The 23,154-nt window shown below is 47.7% G+C and overlaps 2 protein-coding genes across 2 annotated transcripts in view; one reads left to right on the top strand and one right to left on the bottom strand.

The window, feature by feature from the left end:
• Positions 1-1,252: 1,252 nt before the first annotated feature.
• LOC144180433 (uncharacterized) overlaps positions 1,253-23,154 on the top strand; it is a 42,298-nt gene continuing 20,396 nt past the window's right edge. Inside the window, exons 1-6 of the mRNA XM_077708777.1 lie at positions 1,253-1,439; positions 6,242-6,299; positions 7,074-7,210; positions 20,141-20,253; positions 21,974-22,002; positions 22,701-22,799. Coding sequence (XP_077564903.1) covers positions 1,258-1,439; positions 6,242-6,299; positions 7,074-7,210; positions 20,141-20,253; positions 21,974-22,002; positions 22,701-22,799 — 618 coding nt within the window. The 5' untranslated portion in view covers positions 1,253-1,257. The remainder of the gene's footprint in view (positions 1,440-6,241; positions 6,300-7,073; positions 7,211-20,140; positions 20,254-21,973; positions 22,003-22,700; positions 22,800-23,154) is intronic.
• On the bottom strand, positions 12,035-18,021 carry LOC144180432 (uncharacterized). Its single transcript, XM_077708776.1, has 3 exons — positions 17,863-18,021; positions 15,654-15,764; positions 12,035-12,218 (listed from the first exon to the last, which is right to left on the bottom strand). The coding sequence occupies exons 1-3, from the start codon at positions 18,019-18,021 to the stop codon at positions 12,042-12,044; spliced, it is 447 nt and encodes a 148-aa protein (XP_077564902.1). The 3' UTR covers positions 12,035-12,041.

Genomic DNA, 23,154 nt, shown 5'->3' with positions numbered 1-23,154 from the left:
CACACCAGGAAGACACGTTATTGAGGTCACACTGCAGCAAAAAGGAGTCATCGGGGTTGTTTATTTTACGATAGATTACACTCATCTGCAAAAATCCTAAGTGATAAAGAAACGTGGTCAGAAAATTCATTAAAATAAGAAAAAAAGCAAGGGTACCAATACAGAACCTTGGGGAACTCCAGATATTACATGGCGCGTACGCGAATTGTAGTTATTGGCAGTGACATTCTGCGTTCGATCAGTTAAAAGAAGCTTTGATTCGTTTTAGTAGTCTGAGGTCTAACTTGGTCAGTTTGTGCTATCACTATAGCCACCTAGTAAGCAGGTCGAGGTTCTCAGCATGACGGCGGCCATTTCGACTTCCCTCCAGCCATTCTCATATGTGCGAGACGGATTCCTTCTATTCCACCGATTTCTTTTATTTCACTTTATAGCGAGCCTTACGTCCACATGTGCCTCGTGTCTCTAGTTAAGAGAAGCCTTTTTACAGTAAACTTTTCTCGTCTAAATGATTCTCCCCTCACAACATGGTTCAACTGCATACAAGACGTGCGGCTTAGGAACGAGAGCCAAAGATCGCGCTCACAACGTCAACGATAGCGAAAGGAGGGCAGGATGATTACAACGTGTCAGGCGAGTGGTCCTGCCCGATTTTGGGTTTGTTGTACTGCTTTGAATTTTATAGTTCAATTTGTTCTGACTATAGGTGGTATTAATTGAAAAGTTTATCAGTCAATTTCTTCGCTTGGCAACAGTGGAAACGGCCACGGACATGGCCGAAGTGTCACGGACATGGCGCTGCTTGTGAAACTCCGCCCGCACACCGAAGAAAAAGAAAAACACCGGCGTGCGCCGTCTGCTCCGTTTCAACCAGATTCTCAACGGTGATGCAGATGTTATTAATCGCACTCACATTGGAGTCGAGGCATTACTTTGCGTTCGGTGAGGTAGAGTTTGGAACGGTCAACACACGTCATGTGCTTAGCACGGACAAGTACCGCCATCCCGCGGAGCCCGACGTAACCAGTGACGGCGCACTCACATGGTTGCCTGCATGTGTCTCGCCAGTGAATACGAGCTATCGGTTTTGTAGCGTGAACCTATGGTCACTACAGTATGGAAGTACACAGTAGGGCTACTTTCACCCTAGAGTTTCTGTCTCGCGGGGTGGTGGCTGTGTAAATACAATACTGAGTTGAATCGAACTGCATTGAATGAGCCGATGCATCGCCTTCGGTCTGTTTCAGCCGAACAACAATGAACTTCCACTCGTCGACGGTGGTGCGGGTGCTGGTGTGGCTGTGCTGCCTGTGCGGCTTCCTGTACCAGACATCGGAAATCATCGAGATGTACAGGCGCTACCCGTTCACCGTGACCATCATCGAGGAAGTGAGGCAGAACATTCTCTTTCCGGGAATCACAATTTGCGTCGAGAGCTGGTGAGTGCGGCTTCACATACAAATGAAAGGCGAACCAGAAAATAGGAACTAGTGCACCCACATTTTGGTGTTTCGTTCAATGAACATCGAGTGATAATAATAACGAAACTTTATTCCCGTTCCATAAACACACGTACGCATGCAGATACAGAAAAAGAAACCGCGGGAGAAAACTGTCATAGACGGCTTGACGAGGCCGCAGCCCCCTTTTTGCTCAACAGCAGCATCGCGACAAAAGTAAACACACAGTTATAAAGCCAACCGGAAAAAGTAATAATAAAAAGCTAACAATAAGACACTTCTTTTTGTTGCACGTAATACCCGTCATCTTCAACGGGTATAAAAAGAACATTTAAACAAGAAAGCAAATGAGAAACATAAAAAGGTTAATACATTTTGGTACACATAGCACGTAATTGACACTTAGCCTGTCCATTTTCAAAATGACTTGTTCAAAATGACTTAGCTCATTCACTGTAGATGAGAAGGGGTGCTTGCTTTCCGTAGATGAGTTATACAGCGCCATCGTTTAACCCCATCGAACCAACTTCTCAGTTTCTGGGTTGTTCATAGTTTATAAGAACTTCGGAAAGAGAGCTCACATAACAGGAATGCGGAGAGCTAGCGTAGCCTAAAGGGCCCTAGACAGAGTTCCAAAGGTTGTGATTTTACGTGCGCAATCGTTGGAGTACTATTCAAAAAACGTCCTGCCGCAAGAACGGTTTAAAAGCGTTCAGTATAAGCCGAGTTATCGTTCATTAAAAAGGGCCCGCAACAAGGCCTGGCGCATTTCCTCTTTCACCGCGCCTCCAAAGCACTGTGGAAGCAGTGACGTCACCGACGACGCGCAAGACCACCTAGAGAAACGGGGTTGGTTCGATCCCAGGTGTTTTGATCCCACTAAATGAACAAGTGCAGTCATTAGGTTTGGTGCTCAACGTCGTATGTGCCAAGTATAACTTCTTTAAGTGCAGAAGAAAGCTCACACTTTCGGGGCAAAGCAAGGTTTGTTGCCGCTTTCCCACCCTTTCCTGCTTGTTTTTGGACACCGCCATTTAAACGCGTGTACGTCATCGACTCTCCCATGCGCGTCACAAAGCAGAGATCCGGCTATTGGACGGCTTTTTTCTCGCACTTCCGACGAAGAGAAGCGTCGTCTGCTCAGTGTCGGCAGGTTGCGGTGGTACCTTTGGTTAATTAGCGCTTCTTGCGGCACGCTTAACGCTAACGTGTTCGTCTATATTTACCTTTTTTACTTTATTACCACGCTTCTCGTTAAACACTATGCCGACTATAGGCTGACACAACGGCGACGTGGCTTCCGAGTTGGCGGAACGCGGTGTCACACGACGCCGACGGCGACACAAACACGACGGCCGATGGGAAGTCCGCGTAGTGTGGCTGGCTCGCCGACAGAAGATGCAGACAAAACCGGTCGGCCGACGGGTCGTGGGGAATCGATCGAGAAGCGAAAACTGCGCTCCGACAACCTTCGCGCAGTAATGAATACCGCCGTGTTGTTAGTCTCTAGAGTGTAATAAACTTGGTAAAGCCCATGAAGCCCATACAGCTAAACATTAGCTCTAATGCGGTCCGTATTTTGGCTTACGGCGCTTCGGCCGTGCAATTCGGGGATTAATTCGCTTCCTCGGAGCTGCAAACTGCATTTTCGTGTGCGACCGGCACACTTGTAGAAAATATAATGTCAGTTAGGTGCAGAAGAAGAGTTACGGAAGGCCATTCAGGTAATAAGAAATCAATAGCGGTTAAAATTTTTAGCGTAAAGCGTAAAAAAAAGGCTCTAAGAACTATTCTTTTTTTTAATTCGTATTTTTGCCATGCGGCATATAAAGAAAAGATAAGACATTAGGTAGAATAAAAATACCGGGTACAAAAGCACAGGTAGTCAGGAAATTGATGACCCTGTACAAGTCTAAAGGTAGGCATGGAGTCCGGTCTCATGTAAAAATTTTAGCAGCGACCTGCAGTAGCGGTCTTCGTTCACCCACCGGTTGAAGTCCCCCGGTTTATCCCACCGAAGACCAACCACTCTTAGCGCACTGTCCCGAGCTGTTCTGGTTCCTGTGCACGTCCACAAGAGATGATTGACATCAGCTTCAGCCGCCGAAGCCGGGCACTTGGGACATGTTCCTGGGTCTTCTGGTGCGGGTCTCCAAGTCCAGGTGACTGAAGGTGTGAGAGCCACCCCAGCCCGAAGCCTCCTCAGAGAAACTTCCTCCACCCGGGAAAGATTAGGGGGGAGGGAGCAGACACACGGGGGAATTAGGGCACGTGTGTCCCTTCTCAGAAGAGATTTCATGGCTAAAAGGCGGGAGCGTGGATCACTAGGAAGAGGGCTAGGGGCGGCTTCAGATTCAGGTGGGGCCGGAGAGTGCGAAAGATTGTCCGCTAATTGGTTGAAAAAATTGTTACCGTGTCCCTGTACCCAATGTACGCGTACCATTAGCTGTGCTGTCATGTGGAGGCTGTGAATGTGCTGGCAAATCAGGGGAGTCTTTTTCACTTGCTTTAGGTGCTTCACAGCACTGACTGAGTCTGTGTATATATGCGCCTCTTTGATGTTAGGGAGGGCACTTGCAGCTTTGATTGCGTCATATACAGCCTGGAGTTCCAGTAGAACTATTCTCGCAGTGCGAAATCGCTGTCGCAGCCGGGAACACATTTGCGATCGCTTGCTGGTTACCAGTTATAGTGGGGGCTTCAGGGAACCTTACTGCGCAAGCGTTATTCAAGAAATGTTAAGTTTACCAGCAACGGATTCTTTAAACCAAGTAGAAGATATTTATGAGACACGAAGGGTAGGCATCCATCTATTATGAATGGTTATTTCCACAAACGCGAGTGCTCTGCAGCCGTGGTGCAGTGCAGCGCACTCTATCAACGTTGCGGGTTCAAACCCCTGCAGGGTCTTATTTCTTTTTGTGTGCGGTTTTGCGCGGCATGGTTTGCGTATCCTATCCGCGAATTCAAAACAAAAGTTTTTTATTGAACTGTGGTGCTACCATTGCAAATGTCAATACATCCTTTAAGTAATTGACACAATTTGTTCAGTTTTGAACTCGCACTTTGTATTAGAAAAAGTCAATTGTACTTTCAGAGGAACAAATGCTGATGTGTGTGTTTAGCACAATTGGTATGTATTTATAAGGAGTAACATTGCATGGTCGAACAAAGGGGCAGGCGTGGCCACGAAACCCACACTACTCTTCCAAGACCACTCGTAATATCGGTTACGGTGTACTCGTCTAATTGATAAACGCAGGGTCGCGTAGAAGTTTCCGGGAAAGTGCGGAGGGGATCGTATGCGCCAGCGGGATTTCTGTTCTTTTTGTGCTTGCTTTTCCTCCCGCAAGTGCCAGTGTTGCAGTGCCACTTTTTTAGGGCGCAGCCCTTTGTCGCCAGTCTCTGGGCTGAGTCGCGTCGCCGTCGTCGTGACCGAGCGAGCGATGGGAAGACCAACAAGTGAAAGAAAAAGCGAACGATGGAAAGACCGGCGAGTAATAGAAAGCAAAGGAGGAGAGTGTCGCGGAATTGGGAGGGGAGGGCGGCTCGCCGAGGCGGCGCGAGCCGGCGCTCTCCGAAAGTGTGCGGTGGGGTGGGGGAGGGGGCAGTATGCTGTGCTCGCACGAGGCGCTCGACGGCGCGAGGCTTGGCGAAAACGTGACGGGGGCGTGCGCGTGTCTATGATGTGCGTTCGCTTAAGAAGCAGTTCGCGGTCCCTTCCGGAGACGCACTTCGCGCCGCCGACGCAAAGGCTCATCATCGCTGCCGTCGAGAGAACCCACGAGTGAGTGCTGGCTCAGCGCACTGCTGCAGCGCCCAAATATCGCATTAGGGTATATCATTATCGCCAGCTATTTTTTTTTTCGCTTACTATCGTAAAAACCAACCCAACGAGCGTTCCTAACTGAATGAACGCGGGCGCTGGCGGTTAATTACGTATGTTTTGCCCCAAATGTACCTGCAGTTTCTTTCTTTCTTTTTTTTTTTTTTTTTTTTTTTGCGCTAAACAACGGGAAGATGTATGACAAGCGCCAGTGGTTCGAACGCTTGTGGCTATGTAAACCGCTTGGCTTTCGGAGCCTCTGTGGGACGCCGCGACGCCGTGTGACTCTACTTGGGTCCAGCGAGCGAGCTACGCCGACAAGGCGAGCCCCTAAAGTGCTCTGCGCTTAAAAACTGCGCAAACGGAACGCAGAAAGTCTAGCGGCCTCGTACCAAAACAATGCTTGTGACGTGGTGCTATCGCAGTAGACGACGCCCACAACCGGACGTTGTTGCAGGGCACGAACGTTGGTTGCAGAGGTCACCGAGAAGCGAGGCATCATGGGAAATATCCTGGCGGAGCGCTGCCGCGGGGCGACGAACAAGGCGAAGCGAGGGGGGAATGCGCCGCGAATGAAAATGCGCTGTTTTGATTTGCAATAACTCCACTAATGCTCGTCGCTTTAACAAAATCCTTGAACATAGATTTTTGAACTAGCACATGAATTTATCTGAAAATGCGAACACCCATGCATCGACAAAAGCTCTTTCAGGTCCCCTCTAAAGCTAGTGGTGGTGTTTGCAAAAGGTCGAAGTAATTAGGGAGGAAAACATCTTAACAGCCCTGGAAAACAAAAGCGGTCATGTCAGAACAACATGCAGGCGACTCCCCAAAAATAAATAAAAATGTTTCTTTTTACCTACACACAGTCAGTTCTGCCAGCTGAAGTGTAATTACACAATGTATAAAGACCAACCAATTCGTGGTTCCTAAAAAAAAGAAACCTCATCCACAGGATCAACGCCTCCCGGCTGTGCGAGCTCTACCCGAAAATGTGTACAGTGGAAGAACAGGTAACAATTGACTGCACCTTTTTTCGTTAGTTATCTCTCTGCCGAGTTCTCACTACAACATTCAGTCACAAATAAAATATACCCAATAAACTGATAAAAGTAAAGAAGAACTTATCTGCCAATATTCGAGCGAGGTGTGTTATAAGTCTGTGTAACAGGACTATCTTACTCATTGTACTAACTCAACAGGCGCAGTAATTGTGTGTTCCAGCTGTTTCGCTATCGCTAAGTAGGCGGCTTCATGCAATAATATACTGAACGTAAAGCTGGAGAGAATGCCGCTAAACAACCCGGTTTGTATTGCCTATGTTTGCATGAAGAGGAAAGCGGGCTAGTTGGTTGAAGTTCATTCTAAGTGAAGCACATGGAAAAGCATAAATGCAAAGAACACACGCAATTGTAGGCTTCCGATTTAAGAGATCACTCACTAAGCCCCGACATGGCAAAGGCGAGACATAAGAAGACGTGTCTGAGCCTGCGGAATACTTAACCACTTATTATTTTGTGTTGCTTCGATGAGGGTGAGTGCCTCGAAAGTTTGGCACTTTTAGCAAGAGCTCCAGGCTTGTTCCACAAGCAGGAACAAGATAGTTATTGGGAACGGCGCCAATTATGGTCTAATGCAGCATCGTTCGTTTAGACCTGTTCTTATCTCTCATGGCCGCAAACCTGCTAGCCGAGGCTAGCACCACAGGAGTAGGCTTACTATGCTGCCTCTACGTCACCGATGGTACGACAGCTGCGACTGTAACCCTCCCGCACTCCTCCTTGCAGACGCTGGGAGAAGGCGTGTACCACGTCCAGTTCGACCCCGACATGCGACGCCGGGTGGCCATGGAACAGCGGGACCTGTTTCGTTGCACCATGCGCTCGACCGTCAGCACGTGCTTCTCATTCAACTGCCTCGAAGTGTGAGCCATTCGCGATTTTGGCTGCTTGAAAACCGATGCAGCACTTCGCGCATTCGTTAATTGTGTACAGCTATAGATGGCTAAAAGTGACTATTGGCTATATATATTCTTTCGAATGTGAATAAAATGGAAACGTATTGATTCGTATATTATGGCATACCAAGGCATACGTTGGCGTTTTTTAACAGCGAAGTTGTTTAGCAAATCGTAATTTGTTGTGTCCGCAGTTAAAAATACCAAGAAATTGCCGAGCGCGCACACGTGAGCGATAGCCTCGAGGCAATCACCCCGGAAGTTAACAAAACAAATAAAATGCCCAACGCCCGTGCGTGCGTGCCTCGCGACGACCGCCCAGCGTCCCGTGCGCATGTTTGTCAAGCCAAGCATACCCACTTATAGAGATTGGCCAAGATTGGCAAAAAAAAAAAAAAAAACACCGGTGGGCGCCGTAACCGTGGCATCACTTGCTCGGAACGACGAAAAAACTCCAGCGTTCGCCGTAATCCTGGCAACACTTGCCCGGTACGAGAGAGACACGTCATAGCGTACGCCCATCCAAGGTGATGTCCAATGATTATCACTTCCAAAACAATGCAAGAAGCTTACACTTATAGCATCGGTAATGGAGTAAAGGTCTTTGGGGTAGGGGAGCAGAAGCACATCGGCTGCAATCGCGGACTTGAACTTCGTGATGATCGTGAAGGTTGCGTACAGCTTCGCTACCTTCAAGTCTTACGCGTTAGTGTGGGCTTCATCAATTTTTTTACTCACTGTAACCCCCTCCTTGAGGTGTTATAAATCTGTGCAAGCAGACTGCACAAGGACATAACAAGATGTACAAGGAATACAGGCCTTGCGTATTTTTCCTGTGCAGATCCCAAGATCCCATTTTTGAGTGCAGTCACGTGCAGGTCTTTCTCATTCGCCGAATTTGCACACTTGGTCATCCTTCACTCTCCCGTGGTTGAGCTTCACGAGAATGCACGAGCGACAAACTAATGCCGTCAACAAAGCAAAGTCGGTGAATGACAGCGCCGTGCATGTGATTTAACTTGAAGGTATACCTGCGACGCGGCGCTGCGCAATGCAGAACATCGTGCTGGCGTCAAGTGATGCCACAGCGAAGACCACACCTCTGAGTCAAACTGTATGCTTGACCTAGTCATTTGCCAAAATTTTATTGCTGGCTGCACGCGTTAGTCATTCAGCTGCATTGCGGCGGAGCTGAACCACAGGATTATACAATAGACTCGTGATAAGTCAAACTCGGATAATCCAAATCTTCCGTTAATTTAAACAAATTTCAAAATTTGGTTGTCCCGCTATGTTTTCAATGATTTTTAAAGCCGCGCCTCATTCGAACTGCTTCATTTCGTGAATTCGGTTAATTAGTACTTTTTGCTTGTCCGTGCCAGAAAATATCTGCTGAATTTGCCGCTTCTAGCTGCACATTTGCATGTTTATATCACTAACAGTCACAATTAAGCCGATTGCCTGCATACACGTGTCAAAGCAATGAACTGGCTGCCCGTGCTAGCAGCGAAAACTTTGTTTTGAACACTCATGCAAGAACAAAACAGTCATCCATTCGTCATTTTTTTTTTCAAAGTGTGAATAGCACTTCAGTATTATGTGTGAACGTTGTATTTATTTATTAAATAAATGTGAACGTTTCAATACAACACACGTTGGTACGTCGCTGCGAGTTATATTTATGAGAACTTCTGATAATTCAAGCTTCTGATGGTTCGAACAAAATCCTGTTTCCCTTTGAGTTTGAAGTGCCTATGTTGCCTATTATTGACTAATCTATCTACCCAAAGCGCATATCCAAGTGTGAGGCGTGCAAGCTTGAGGTCCAAACGGGATTTTTACGGGCATGCGACTTTGATGGCTACTTCGGGCTAATAGCACACATACTGTGGCGTTCGTTTTCTAACGCCTTTTGCCATAGAACGTCTCGTGCCTAGAACCTCGGAAGTTTTTGTTCGGAGACATAAAAAAATACATAAAACCCAATATAAGCTTCGCTTAAAAATGTTGTCGCTTACCCCAAACCGGGTAATTTAGGCCGGAGGAGGCAGAAGCTGCTCACAAGCAAACGCTAAAAATCGCATTACGCTCGTGACATTTGGGGAATTTTCTAAATTTTATCATAGGTTCATCCATCTATCTTGCTATTTACCCATTCTTTGTAAATTGTGAGTGTGATCATGTTCCACATGTGCATATCCGGGCGTGAGGCTGGGTCAGGTTGCCTTTCCGATTCCTTCTTTTGCCAGTCCCTTGCATGGGAATGCACATGCGTGGGCATGTGAGCAGAAAATGCAGGTAGCTTTGTCGTGGTGTTCCCAGCTGAGGCGACATATACAAACCATAATGAACTTCTCTTCCACATTCTGGACTTTACAGTCGGTAATAAAACTCATATATAGACAATATCCTCATCAGAAAATATATCGTGGCAGAGCGTTCATGATTCCTACTTTGGAGAAGTCTACTTGGGTTCGATCACCGATAATTTCACGGTGGCGAAACGGTTTCTTCACTTTCATTTAATATATGGTCTGAAGGCTCCCGCGCATGATGGTAATTTCGTGCGTGCCGACAGAACGAGCAAGCGAGGGAGGTGCGTGTTAAAGTCATTCAGTGCTGGTTGGTTGGTTGGTTGCTTGCTTCAGACCATGGCACATACCCACGCGGGGGATTGGCCAAGAAGCTTTGTACCTAATCAGGATGTGACCTAATTTAAACGAGAGACGCTTTAGCACTGAATGACTTCATTTTCTTTTTTGTAATCCTGAAGTGCAGCTTGACAAAAAAAATAATGTTGGTATCGCAGCACGCTGCAGGAAAAGAGAAGGCCGTAACTCTGTGAACTGAAATCAGAAAGAATTTTCAGAGTTATAGCAGAGAGGACGACCGGTTTCAGTGTGGTATACGTGGAATTAGGCCGACGCTGCTGCAGGTGCACAGAAACGGCGAGACAGGTTGTGGATATGCGCTGGTATTCCGACCGTGTGCCGAGCGCTGTGCTGGGAGTGTATCGCCGCTATTAATGTGAGACGTCTTTAGGACGTTTGCCCAGCGTATTCGTTGTAGGCGGTGCGCGGCGGCTCGTCCTCTTTGCTTCCCCAGGCAGCTTTTGAAACATCGATATTGTTATCCAGCGATCACCCTATCCACAGCGCCACAAAATCAGTGTGTTTTAGTAGCGAAGCTGTTTAGCAAATCGCAATTTGTTGTGCTGTTAAAAATGCCAAGAAATTACCGAGCGCGCACACGTGATCTCGGACCTCGCGGCGGCCGCCCGGCGTTTGACAAAACCAAGAAAATGTCTAGCTCTCGTATGTGCGTGCCTCGCTACAGCCACACCGCTTCTGGTCCAATCTGCCACGGGTGGGTATGTGCCATCAGTAAATGAGCAACAACAACGACCACCCAGCATCCCCGGCGTACGTTTGTCAAGCCGCGCATACCCACTTAGCAAGATTAGCTAAGATTGGCCAAAAAAAAAAAAGAACTTCAGCGTTCGCCGTAATTGTGGCAACACTTGCTCGGAACGAGAAAGACTCCTGCATTTGCCGTAACCGTGGCAACATTTTCTCGGAGCTTGAAAGACACGCCATAGCGTACACCCCTCCTAGGAGATTCCAAATGATGAACACTTCCGAAAAATGGAGGAAGCTCACACATCAGCAATGATGGATAGGTCATTGCGGAAACGAAGAAGAAGCACATCGGCTGCAATTCAGGAATTAAGCCTTCGTGATGCATGTCGTGAAGGTAGCGTACCTCTCCGCAACGTTCAATTCTTACGCGTTAGTGTGAGCTTGTCATTTTTTTTTTGAATGCATAAGGTTGGATGTGACGATTGCGCGTCATGCGTTGCACTGGACACCGCGTTTCTCAGGACGCACTGCACGCTGGGGATTGAGCGCGCAATTAGAATGGATGGAGTTGGATTCGATTGGTGCAGAGGGTGGTGTGTCTGGAAGTTACGAACGGTTTATGCTACATTTGATACCTGGATTGGTCTGTTGGATACCTTTCACGTGTCCTGCACAATTTCCTAGCAGAAATTATTGCAAACATTTTTTTCGTATGCAATAGCCGAGTCTAATGGCGGTGGTCGACGTGAGTTAACGTATATCATTTTTTAATTCGGTCTAGTTTTGCTACAGGCAAGGCGACCCAGTTTTTGCAATAAAAATACAGAACATCAACTTGGTGTTGCTTATGTTGCAACTTGTAATCTTAAATTAACTTGTTTGTGGGCATGCTGGTGATTCGTGATCAGGAGAGCAAATGAGTGGCGCCAAACGTACGGGAGCACAACAGAACAAGAAGACGAGACGACGGACTCTAAGGGGCATAGAACGTGTAACAGCAGAGCGCTATATACAAGAAACGTAACTACGTCTGCCGGGCACACGTAATGTTTGCCGCTACGCTCTTGCCTTTTAAAATAACTTTAAATTATTTTCCAATACTAATACAACTATTATGTATGCTTCAATTATAGCAGTGATATTGCCATCGATACTATTTGCCATTTTGTTATGTTAAAATCAATTTTACTCTACCCAAGAACACAAGGACATATACGCCCGTGGGCAAAGGTTGATCGTTGGAACCTTGTCCATAGCTCGGGAATGACCAGAGTTGGCGGTGAACTCTCTGAACTCTCTCTGCGCCTTCATGCCCTGCGCTCCGTTCTATCACCGTGAAAGCAGTGCTGCCCAAGGGTGCGCAAACACCGGGACCTCGCCTCTGTAGAGCACAAGAAACGACAACTGGGAGGGAGGTGGCCAATACACACATTATTCGTTCACTTCTCAGCATCGGCCGCGCTTTTCTCTACATCCGAGTCAGACTTGGCCGCTGAGCCACCCGGCTTTGACTTTGGACTATTCTTGGCTCCGGCCCCTTTCTTCTTCTTGTCTGCCTTGGATTTGACGCTGTAACATGCCGAGGAGGCCCCGTCCGATTCGTCGACTGGTTTCACCTACAAAGCAAAAGAAACGACGCGTTCGCTTTACGCAATGCCACCAAGGTGCACCTGCTGGAAAGTGCACTTGATTCTGAAAGGCACGTTTTTTAGTACAGTCTGCGTAATTGACACTTAAACAGAACAGCACGTTGTGCACAAAATTAGCCGTAAAAATGTTCAGTGTTTCTCGGCACTGCAATAGCGAGGCAGAAATGTTGATAGCATAGCCAACCGGTGTGAATGCCAAAACTATGACCGCGATACAGGCTACAAGTGAATACGTCATCGTTGAATGGCTATGAACACATCTTCATTGAGCATACAGAGCGTTCCTATATAATTATGGCGAATTATAGCAAGCGAGTTCTGTAGGCTGCTGGATTCCTCCAAGCATGGCCTTCAAAAACCAAAATCAGCTTAGGTGAAGGCAGTAAATGCAGAAGGTGCCAGTGCATGTAGATGGGAGCTTTGTTGACCGAGTTCCCTCTGTCTGCTTCGAGCGCGTTTGGGGGAACGGTACTAGCTGCGAAGCAAGAAAGGGTGCGGTGAGTGCATGTCCGCCGATGGCGTCGTAGTTGGAGGAATACAGAGAGAATATTGCGACGAAAAGGGAGTATGAATCACGAATGTATCCCAGGTACGAATTCCTGAAAAGACCCTGGACAAAATACCGGTGCATGATAATATCATGGTGAGGCAATCCAACTGGGTGGACATGCGCTACAAGTTCAGAAGGAGCAACTCGCTACCCGTGTAAGTGGGTGGGCCACAGTGCTGGGCATCAACATGCTTTTGCCCATGCTTTCACAGGGTGGGGGCCACGGGAAAAGAAGCGCCAAACTCAAGTTCAACGAGCAAGTCAGCCTAAACGATCCGTAGAAACACGACATTTTTCAATAGAGATCCTCAACTTACGGTTTGTAAAACGTTAAAGGAGCGAGCTAACACGGCCCATTGCATTGCCTGCTACGAATGACGAGGGCTGCTCAGGTAGAGGGAAACAGACAAGACGGCTCAACAAACTGAAAATCTGCACCCACGTTAAGTTGCATCAACTCGCTTCATTGGGATCGGCAAGTTCCTCGATTTCTAACTGGAAGTGTTCTCACGTGCATTTGACGGCAAGGATCCTCGGAAGTCTATTTGCGCTGCTGGTCGCAATCCTTACAAAGTGTACCGACCAGCTGTTCAGTTCAGTTAGAGCAAAGCTGAGGTGCCGTACAAACGGCTCGTTCCCCAAGACCACAACGTGGGTTGCGCGGAAAGTTCGATTACCTGCTGTAACGGCAGCTAGAGGTGCATGCTGCGGAAGAGTGCGGACTAGGGGGCACCCGCTGGGTCGAGAGCTGGGGCGCCCGGAGACAGCAACTCTTCTGCATTGTGTGGAGCAGGGGCACGAAGGACTGGCAGATTCCTCGGTCGCGGGCGTACTGCCGGTAGTAGCAGGCGAGTGCGGGACACTGCCACAACGCAGCTCCCTGGCCTCCACACTGGTGGGAGCAGGCTAAGTCCACGGAACCGATCTTTCTGGTACCTGCTTCCGGGCCTTCACAGGCATGAGAGCAAACAAAGCCGACAGAACTCAGCTTCTTGGTACCTCCTTTGGGGCCTCCGAACATGCGGGATTGAGCAAAGGCCATGGGACTGAGCCTTCTGGTACCTCCTCCCGGGCCTTCGCACACACAAGAGCAAGCGAACCCGACGGAACCGAGGTTCTTGGTACCTCCTTTGGGGCCTTCGAACACGCGGGATTGAGCGAAATCCGTGGGACCGAGCCTTCTGGTACTTCCTCCCGGGCCCCTTTTTTCAACTATCTGCGTAGGAGAAACCGAAGAAGGGCCTGGAGATGGAACTGCTTTGGAAGCGGAAGACTTCGAGCAAGTATCGAAGAGCAAAAAATGGCACTGTGGATAATGATAGAAGCTAGAAGGTGGTGGACAGCGAAATAACACGCGAATGACAATTTACAATGAGCTGAACAAGGTTTAAGGCAACTTGACGGCCCAACCGTTGGAGAAGCTGACTTCTTCGCTTTTGGACTATCTCGAATGGGCAGAACAACGCTGGATTACCCACACACAATAGCGGCTGGAGAAAAACGTGCCTCACAAAAATATTGACGCGCTTATAACTTCAAGTGCAAAAATTGAATTAGATCCATTGGTGCGTCTTTAGGAATGCGTGAGCACCTACCTCCTCTCCTTCGGGAACAAAGGTTTGGCATAGTGCGCACGTCTTTCTGCAGCTTTTGAAGCCCTTCTGCGCAGGCGTTTCTCGTGCACCCCTCGCACACTCTGCCAGCCGTGCTTTACGTCCTAGCTGTCTCAGCAGTCACGTTTGCTCGCTTTATCAGCGGCACTGGTTGCCTGTCGCCTCTTTTGTTGTCATTCAGTATCGCAATATCGTCGCCGTCGTTTCCATTCCACTCTCTTTTGCCACCTACTCGGCCCTGCACTCGCGGTACACTCTATTTTACAACGCTCCAAGAATCCCTACAAAGGGTGTGTCGGGGAAGAAAGCCGGAACCACTTCGACTTGACGTCTCCTCAGCAATTGCGAGCGCAACACCACCGCAGCAAATAACATTCTGCTCGGGAATGGGCTCTCGACACGTTCGCTGTCGTTCTGTTTCTTGTGCCGCTTGGTGTTGACAGATCGACGGTGCAAATGTTTGCCGAAATGCTCACGCAATAAAAATATGCTAGTATGCCCGCATATCCGTGTAATCGGTTGTTTAGTTTTTCGCATCTTCTATGTTTTCGGCGGCCTCAACACGGCTACAATGTCGATGGATCTCCAAATTTATACCGACATACTGTTGGGGTTAACAATTTCGCTTCAATTTTCGTGTCAAGTATTGACAATACATTTGAGATGTTTGAGACATATTTGAGACGTGCACGCCATGATTTGCAATCTTATCGGCAATGTCCAAACAGGGATCGTAGTGCGTATGTAACACAAACTTAAGCTACACAACGAAAGTATTTGCAGTGCGAACACTTGCCTAAAGCGCTTGAACTACATGACCGCGCAATAGTCGAAGCCCGAATGCAAAGAGGGGAATGAGGGAAGTGCTTCAAAACGACGGGTTGTTTCTTTTTTGTGGCGTGCATGTGTTTTTTACATTAACAGCCACAGCGAAGGGGAGGGAGACTGGACGAATGCCATTGATGCCTCCTCTTTTCTCCACTTCTGTGTTCAACTTTTCTCAGTATGCTGCGGCACTTGCATGGGTGGTTGCTTGAACGAGTGGGTGTAGCATACTCGAAAGCGTGAGCATACGACGGGGAGAACAGAAAGAGGACACCACCGCTTTGGTCGTCGTTCTTTCCCTTGCTGCTTTCCCCGTTGTAAGACTGCACTTTCAACTTCAGAATCATGCTTTGACATCCATTTCTGGATTCACCAAGCTTAACAGGCTCTAATGTGAAAATGTCGAACACATACTTTGAAACTCCTTGTCTTGTCTTTTGGGGTGCCGGATGGGCTACCGTCATCTCTGGCGTAGCGTGCCTGGCCTTGCTTGAGTCTCTGGCCCTTGTCGTGTTCCTCGGTCACCTGGGCACCGAAAGGCACGGTCAAGCACGCCACCCGGCCGCATGCGTTATGTGCAGCAGTAATTCGCACATGCTTCTCTGCAAGAATTCCAGGCAGGTTGCCGAATACGTGATGGCGCAAGTGAGTCGTTGCGAACTGGTCAGCTGTGACGCCAGAACCAAGGGCGCGCGCTAGCGTTGCCCTCGTGGTATGGTTAGAGACGTGTATCTAGACAGCTAAACACAAAGCTTGAGCGTGACAAAACCGTGCGGAGGCAACAATGAGGAGCTGATGAACGAGGTAATCTGAGCAATAATTGACGATACAACTATCCAGTTGGCCCGAATGTCCGCGAACATGTGTGCATTCTGTGCGTGGGCCTTCAGCGGACGGTGTTAAGCGATGGTAATAGCGTCGCGACTGATCATGCGGCTTTATACATATCGAGCGAAATGCCTATCTTCGTAGACCGTTTTTTGAATTAGACGCTATTGTTTTTGGGAATTTTTCAGGTACTTGGAAGATTGTGTTTTTTTACAGGAACGGTGGGTATCATCAACCGCCTAAAGGTGATCGTAAAATATGGCATTGAGCCCACTTTTGTTTACAAACATTCCTGTATGAATAGCTGCTGTTTATAGACTATTAGGCCAAAGTTTTAGCCCATCGATGTGCACTGCATGCGCTGTTGGCGACCAGTTAAACGCCCACTACCCTGTCCCTGCAGTTCCGATCATTTTAAATTTAGCGGGATAATTGGCGCATTGATAAAGAGCTCTGAAATTCTCCTGAATAAAAGGCTGAACCGTTTTTTTTCAACACTCCTATACGCTGAGAGAGAAGTAACACTCTGAACACTGTCAGATACTTTGTGGACTCGAAAGCCAGGCCGATTCTCGAGCAAGAAAGGGGATGACGGTGTCTATCGAGCAAACGAAAATGCGGGTGGTAGCCAGCCGTGCGCTAGTCTTTTTTGCTGTGTACAAATGATTCATAAATCTCGTACCTCGAGATAAGGCATACCGTAATAAACGGGAATCATTACGTTCTGCACGCACTTGACTTAATTTTTGTCACGCAACATTGGTCCCTATTCCTGAACCGAATTATTTTCTTCCCTTAAATGCCGTGTTCAGTGGACAAGTGATATATTAGGGTCTTATTGAAAGCAAAGAAAAAATTCAGGGCACAAGGTTGACCCAGCAGAAACAAAAAATGCACAGAAACCGAGGCCACTTAGCTCGATACCAAATACGTCCCTATCTTTTTTCTCCCCGATAATATTTTTGGAGGTTCAATTATAAGGCATGCGCATAAAGCGGCATTCCAAAGAATTGTATGGTACCTGAACTACGTCCGGCGGGTGACCACGGTCAACTCTAGCTTACCGCACTTTGTGGCGCAAATGGAAGAAACTACTGCTGCGAACTCGGCCAGCTCACCACAGCCGCCGGTGGTCAACACCAACGCTACACATTTGGGACATCGCCATCATCGGGAAAGTCGGTGCTCTGGCCCTCCTTTGCAAATTGAGTCACGCCACTATGACGTTCCCTTTGAGGGGCAATCCGATTACAACTTTTTGGGTAATCAGGAGACTCATGCAACGCCTTCTGCTCCCTCAAAGCTGAACCAGGCAACTCAGGTTCTTAAAAATGGCGCGTGCGCACTGTGCACACTATGAATGCGATCTCTTGCAAGGCCAAACATGAGAATAATCGAAAACATGGTACGTCCAGAATACATCATAGCATCTAAGTTGTCTCACACACATTAGACAAGAGGAAATCTTGGTCAGAGTTACCGAAGGTTCATTTTGAAACACCTTGATGCGCTTCGGGAGTTCAGAGTTACGAAAAGAAGTATGACGACCAAGTTTTCAAGCACTAAGATTGCAATGCCTTCAAAGCGAGCTTCCAAAATGGGCAAGCATTACATGATGTGTTCCAGGGCAATCTTTATGTACGAGGCTAGTGCTGGCTCCGCGTGACAAGTACAGAAATTGTCACTCCGGAACCTTTACGAGAACAAGTTTGGGAGTTTCTGGAGACCCCGCCGCCCAATCCAGTGCGGTTTCCCCCAGAGAAGCTAATCAACTGCGGTCTGCTCGAATGCTCACCTTTTCGAACCAGTCGGGCATAATTTTCTCCCTATAGTCCTTGACGGACTGCTTGTTACAAAACGGGCCGGGCGGTGCCTTGGGAACGTGCGGCACCTGCTCCAGTCCCGGCTGCCGGATGTCGTTGTAGGTGGTCTTCTCGTACCGCGGCTTGGGCATCTTGGCTACAATTTTGCTCCCTTGCTCCGCGCACCCGGTCTTACTTTAACCGATTGGGGCTTCAGACAGGGCACGTAGAGATGCGGGCCTGGAGCTGAATTTTGTTACCCCTCTGCCGTCCTCACTGGGGAAGCCTCATCGTCGCAGAGGCGCCTCGGAGGACGAGGCTGGGCTTGAATTTGGCGAGCGAGGCGTCTGTGCCTCAACCGGCGGCTTCCCTGCACTCTTCTTCTTCACTTCTACCAATTTCGCACGCGTAGATAAATTGTTATATTTCACTTATAATTTTTCTTGTTGCAGGTTTGCGTAGTCTTGTTTTCTTATGATGGGCTCATAATTTTTCTTTCTAAAGCTTATGTAGTTTCATGTTTTTGATTTCGTTACTGCTGGTCTCACCTCACACTTTTTTTTTCGTTTTTGCATCGAGCTTTTTCTTATTTGCTGTTGGTCAATGCCAACCCCTCTGTGTGGGCATGCCCCTTTGTTCATGGCAGCACCATCACCGCATTTCCCGTGCAGGTTCCACCTATTCCCCCCAAAAATGAATCCTACATACGACAAAGGCAGAAGTCTAGCAAGAACAAGGTACAGTAGGAATGCCTACGGCGAAGACCCGGACGCAGTCTATACCGACGCGGCAACTAACAGCCGTGGCAACGCCTGAGCGGTGGTAGTCAACTGCGACGGGAAAACTCTAGACTTCCTAACGAGCAACAAACAGAACATACAAGAAGCCGAAACCACCGTCATCCTAATGGCCATAGGGTGGGGCGATCACAAAAAGAAAAATCTCAACATAATTACTGACTCCACGAGAGCAGTTAGAAACCTAATGTGCGGAATAATTCCTAAAACAGCAAATAATATAATGCCTCTGACACCGAACGGCAAACACAAAATAATATGGACCCCGGCCCACCAGGGACTGGAAGGAAACGAAAAAGCGGACTCCCTCGCGAGGCAAATCATGGACCGCGGGGAGTCAGAGCATTCGTACGCCCTTCCTCCGTACAGTGCGGCTGCCGATTGACTCCGGTTATGCCGACTAACCAGAAAAACAATGCCGACATCTCACCTTCTACTAGACACAGAGGAGGCCAGAAATCTCAGGAAAATCCAGACCAATACCTGCCCACATAAGTCCAGATTAGCACTTTTGTTTACGGATAAGTACAACGAAGAATGCCATAAATGCCATCAGAAGGCAGACCTCTTCCACACTATGTGGAACTACCCGACCACATGGCGACCGAATAATTATAACACATCAATAGAGTCCCGGGAAGCGGCACTGTCCAGCTCGGACCTCTCCAGCCAGCGAGAACTGCTGGAAAGAGCCAAGCTAGGGCGCTTCCGCCACTGGAGTCCTGGAAATAGGATTCCACCCTTAACTTCACCGCCTCCCCTTCTACTTTTGTTGTAAATAAAGTTTAATACTACTACTACCTTAGAAAAAGGGCATGTTACCAGTAAAGACAGCCGCAAAAAATGTTCAATCTCTCTTTGAAGTGTATTTCTCTTGTACTTTCAAAAATAATAATGTAATAATAAATCTGCCACATCGGTTGAACCGGGTGTCTTCTTGCAACGCTGCGATGAACGTTGTACTTCCTCAGAATTTCAACGTTTGCCTATTCTCACGCAACATCATCATGTCTTACCCATTTTTTGCCTTATTTTACCTACACATTGTCACGGAAACATTCTTTATCTACACTAAAGGGGCATTGTGGTGGAGTTTATGTAACATCAAGCCCCATAACTCACCGATGTTGAACATTTTTACCCTATTCGCATTCGTGTTCATTTATGGCGTACACAATGATGCCAATCGACAATGTAAAACAGGTTCAGCCCATACACTTACGCTTGTGTGGCTTGAGATGTGGACGCGACAGCGTCATAGTAATCCTCTTTGTTTTGTATCTTTTTCTTCTTCTCTGCATTGTCATGGCTAGCAGCCTTGGCAAATCACCAATCGGCCCAGTAGGCGGCCCTAAAGCTATATTAGAGTATTAATAGAAGAGCTCATATATCCAGAGCAGTGCCCACCCATGAAAGGAAGATATCCCTCTAAACGAGCGCGTACCTACCAGCATTTGCTTACTTCCGCACGTAGGATGAAGATGACGTACTTCCGGCCGCCTTCCTCCATGTGTTACACGGTCGACGCCAACCAGTGGTCGGACCAGAACCACCGGTTCAAGAAGTGCAACATGCCTTGGACGTGGGGTTCGTTCTCTGACCCTTTCCCCTCCGCGCCCGGCCCTTTTTTTAGCTTATTTCCCCCCCCCCCCCCGTAATTTGCATTTCGAATTTGCCATCAGAACAATTTGGGCTGTTGAATTTGTTTTGCCTCCTTTGCTTTTGATCGTTTATTGAAAGATCGATTTTATTATTTTATTCTTTTGACCCATTTCTGCTCATATTTGTCGTACGGCCGTACATTGTACTGACAAGTATTCCACACAGAAAACCGTGGTTACAACGAAGTGAACAGAACAGGAAACCTGCTTTGTTACAAGCGATAATTCACTAAAAGCGGGTATTATTTTCTCACGATGCGTTATAATATGGATCATGAAACGCTTCGAATAAATCTCGTGATTTAGAATAAACCTATTTGTTACAACGAGAGTATACTATAACCTTTTTGTGTGTGATCTACCAATTTTTAACAATAGAAATAAATTCCACTTGTAGCAGAAGAAGGAATGAAGCCAACCTAACTATACGGCGGTCAGAACACGTTCGATATTGTTCGTATGACAAAAAAGTCTAATATTACGTGATTTTTCACGTTTTAAAAGTGATGGCACTTGCAAGCCTTAGCGGTATTTACAGGCCCAATGCATCGCCTGTGCAGATCTTGTGTTTCCCATTGCTTTTGCAAATTAACATCTTCCTCAAAAGTGGATTTCGACTGATTAGTGTTTAAATATGCACCAGACCTAGCGTACACGCCCGCAAAATAAAGAAACCGCCAAAGTAAAGTGCGCACCGAAAGGAACTTCTGTAGTTGTCAACTTGTTTAACAAATCGTTTTGTTTCAAAAGAAATGAAATTCTCATCAAATTCCGTTCTTCAGCCACCGAAAACTGCCTGTGCGGCTTTCTATGGTGCTGTTGTGACTGGCCCACTGCAAACATGTAGCTGAAAAATACTGCACAGGCGGCTCTTTAACAATTTGCTGACATAATTAGACTACTAAAAACTGAACGTACCATTAATGCACATGACCACCCAAGCTGCCGTAGTCACATAGGAGTTCTCCGATGACAAGTCCAACTGTGAACATTCAGAGAATAGTACATCCGTAGAAAACCATGTAAACAGGCATTCAACGTCCCACGCTATTAAGCACGAAAAAGCAGCATGCAGAGTGTTGTTTAAAGCGCTTAGAAGCCTGTGGCCATCGACTGCGATCAATGTGCATTCAAAGTGCCAGTTCAAAATTGTGCGATCAGTTTCTGTGATCTCCTGTACGGTTCTTCCAAACTGAAATTCGAAAGGGAATCTTCCTAACAAGTTGGGCCTAATTCTTTCTGGTCAGCGTCGCGAGACAGATCTGACAAATAATCAGAAAGCGAATGCGCCGCTGTTGCTTTAAACTCAGTCTTAAATTTCGTCGTAGGTTCCGCATTATCATCGCTTTATGGAGGTACGGTTCGGTAGACCGGCGGTCGGTTCCACGCAGCTTGTAATCACCTTGATCCTAAATTCCTTTCGCAGTCTAAAGTTGCGGCCACTGCAGTTATTTTATTTGGTTTGTCTTCTGCTCCTTGTCATTCACGAGGCGTAAACGGTTATCTCGGTGCAGAGCTGTCGCTGCGCGCCGCGTGGACGCCAGACAAGGTCCTCCAGCTCCAGAATACAGACAAGCTGCCCCTGGTGATCCACCGGTCGGAGACCTGCCCGCCGGACCGGCTCTCGTCCATCTCCGTCAAGCCAGGGCTCACGTACACCGTATCAGTGGCACAGGTGCGATACACCTGTTATCGCAGATTTCAGGGCGTGGCTTCAAGCAATAATTTGTTCAAATCTTGAAAAAACGCGACACAAACGAAGGGAACACAGGACGAGCGCTCATCCTGTGTTGCTTTAGTTTGTGTCGCGTTTTTTCAAGTGTTGCGCTTTTTGAACGTTTCGACATGCAATTTCACCAACTACTCCAATCGCCATTCTGCTGCAGAATAACTTGTCCGTATACGTGCGCATCGTTATCTTGGAACGCTTCTCAAGCTCTTATCTAAGTGATTGATGATTATGAGGCTTAACGCTCCGACGCGTCGCAGGCGACGATCCGCGCTGTAGTGGAGGGCTCCGGATTAATTTTGACCATTTGGGGATCCTCGACGTGTGCCGGAATCTGGAACCACACGGGAGTTATCGCTTTTCGCCTCCACCAAAAAAAGCGGCCGCCGCGGCCGGGAATTGAACCCGCGTGCCTAGGCTCAGCAGCACAACGCCTTAGCCACTCAGCCACCACGGCGGGTCAAGCTCTGATCTAGCTCTTGGTGAGGGAACATCGACGAATGAGTAGTCTTGTCTTCCCTGGGAAGTGGGGCTGTGATTTCATGACATGCAGTGCTGATTTTGTGTCGTTCATGACATCGCGTACTCAGTGCTCTTCTTTGTTTTGCTGAAACCGGTTGTTTTGTTGGACATTTCCTTCCTAGCAAACGGTGCGCCGCCTACCGCCCCCGTTTGCATCGAGATGCGTCAACTACAAGGCTGCTGGCATCAGGGCAGAATTCCTCGGCTACTTGACTCAAGACGTGCGTACCTACCTACGTCCGATGTTAACTCTAACTACTCACATGTAACTTGTGCCTCTTTCTTAGCTGAATGTTTCAATGAGTACGCGACTGATTATCATCAGAACGGCATGAATTGTCCCAGACCATGTGAACCAGAAACAGCTGAATGATGCACGCCAAACACCTGCAGCAGGGATGGCAATATTCCGTTACCAGACAGGTACAAGCCCCAAACTACTGGTGCGATGTAGAACGTTAATTAAGCGTGCTGGTATGGCGGTCACCACCGCTAAATCTTTCTAAACGATAGCGAACCACCCTTATTTACGAAATCACTGGGTAAAACGCAGCTAAAACAACATTTTACGGTAAA

The sequence above is a fragment of the Haemaphysalis longicornis genome, unplaced genomic scaffold (genome assembly GCF_048455015.1).
Source record: "Haemaphysalis longicornis isolate Haplotype H1 unplaced genomic scaffold, Haemaphysalis longicornis Haplotype H1 scaffold_4, whole genome shotgun sequence".
Classification (NCBI taxonomy): domain Eukaryota; kingdom Metazoa; phylum Arthropoda; class Arachnida; order Ixodida; family Ixodidae; genus Haemaphysalis; species Haemaphysalis longicornis.
This window is presented reverse-complemented; position numbering and strand designations above follow the sequence as displayed.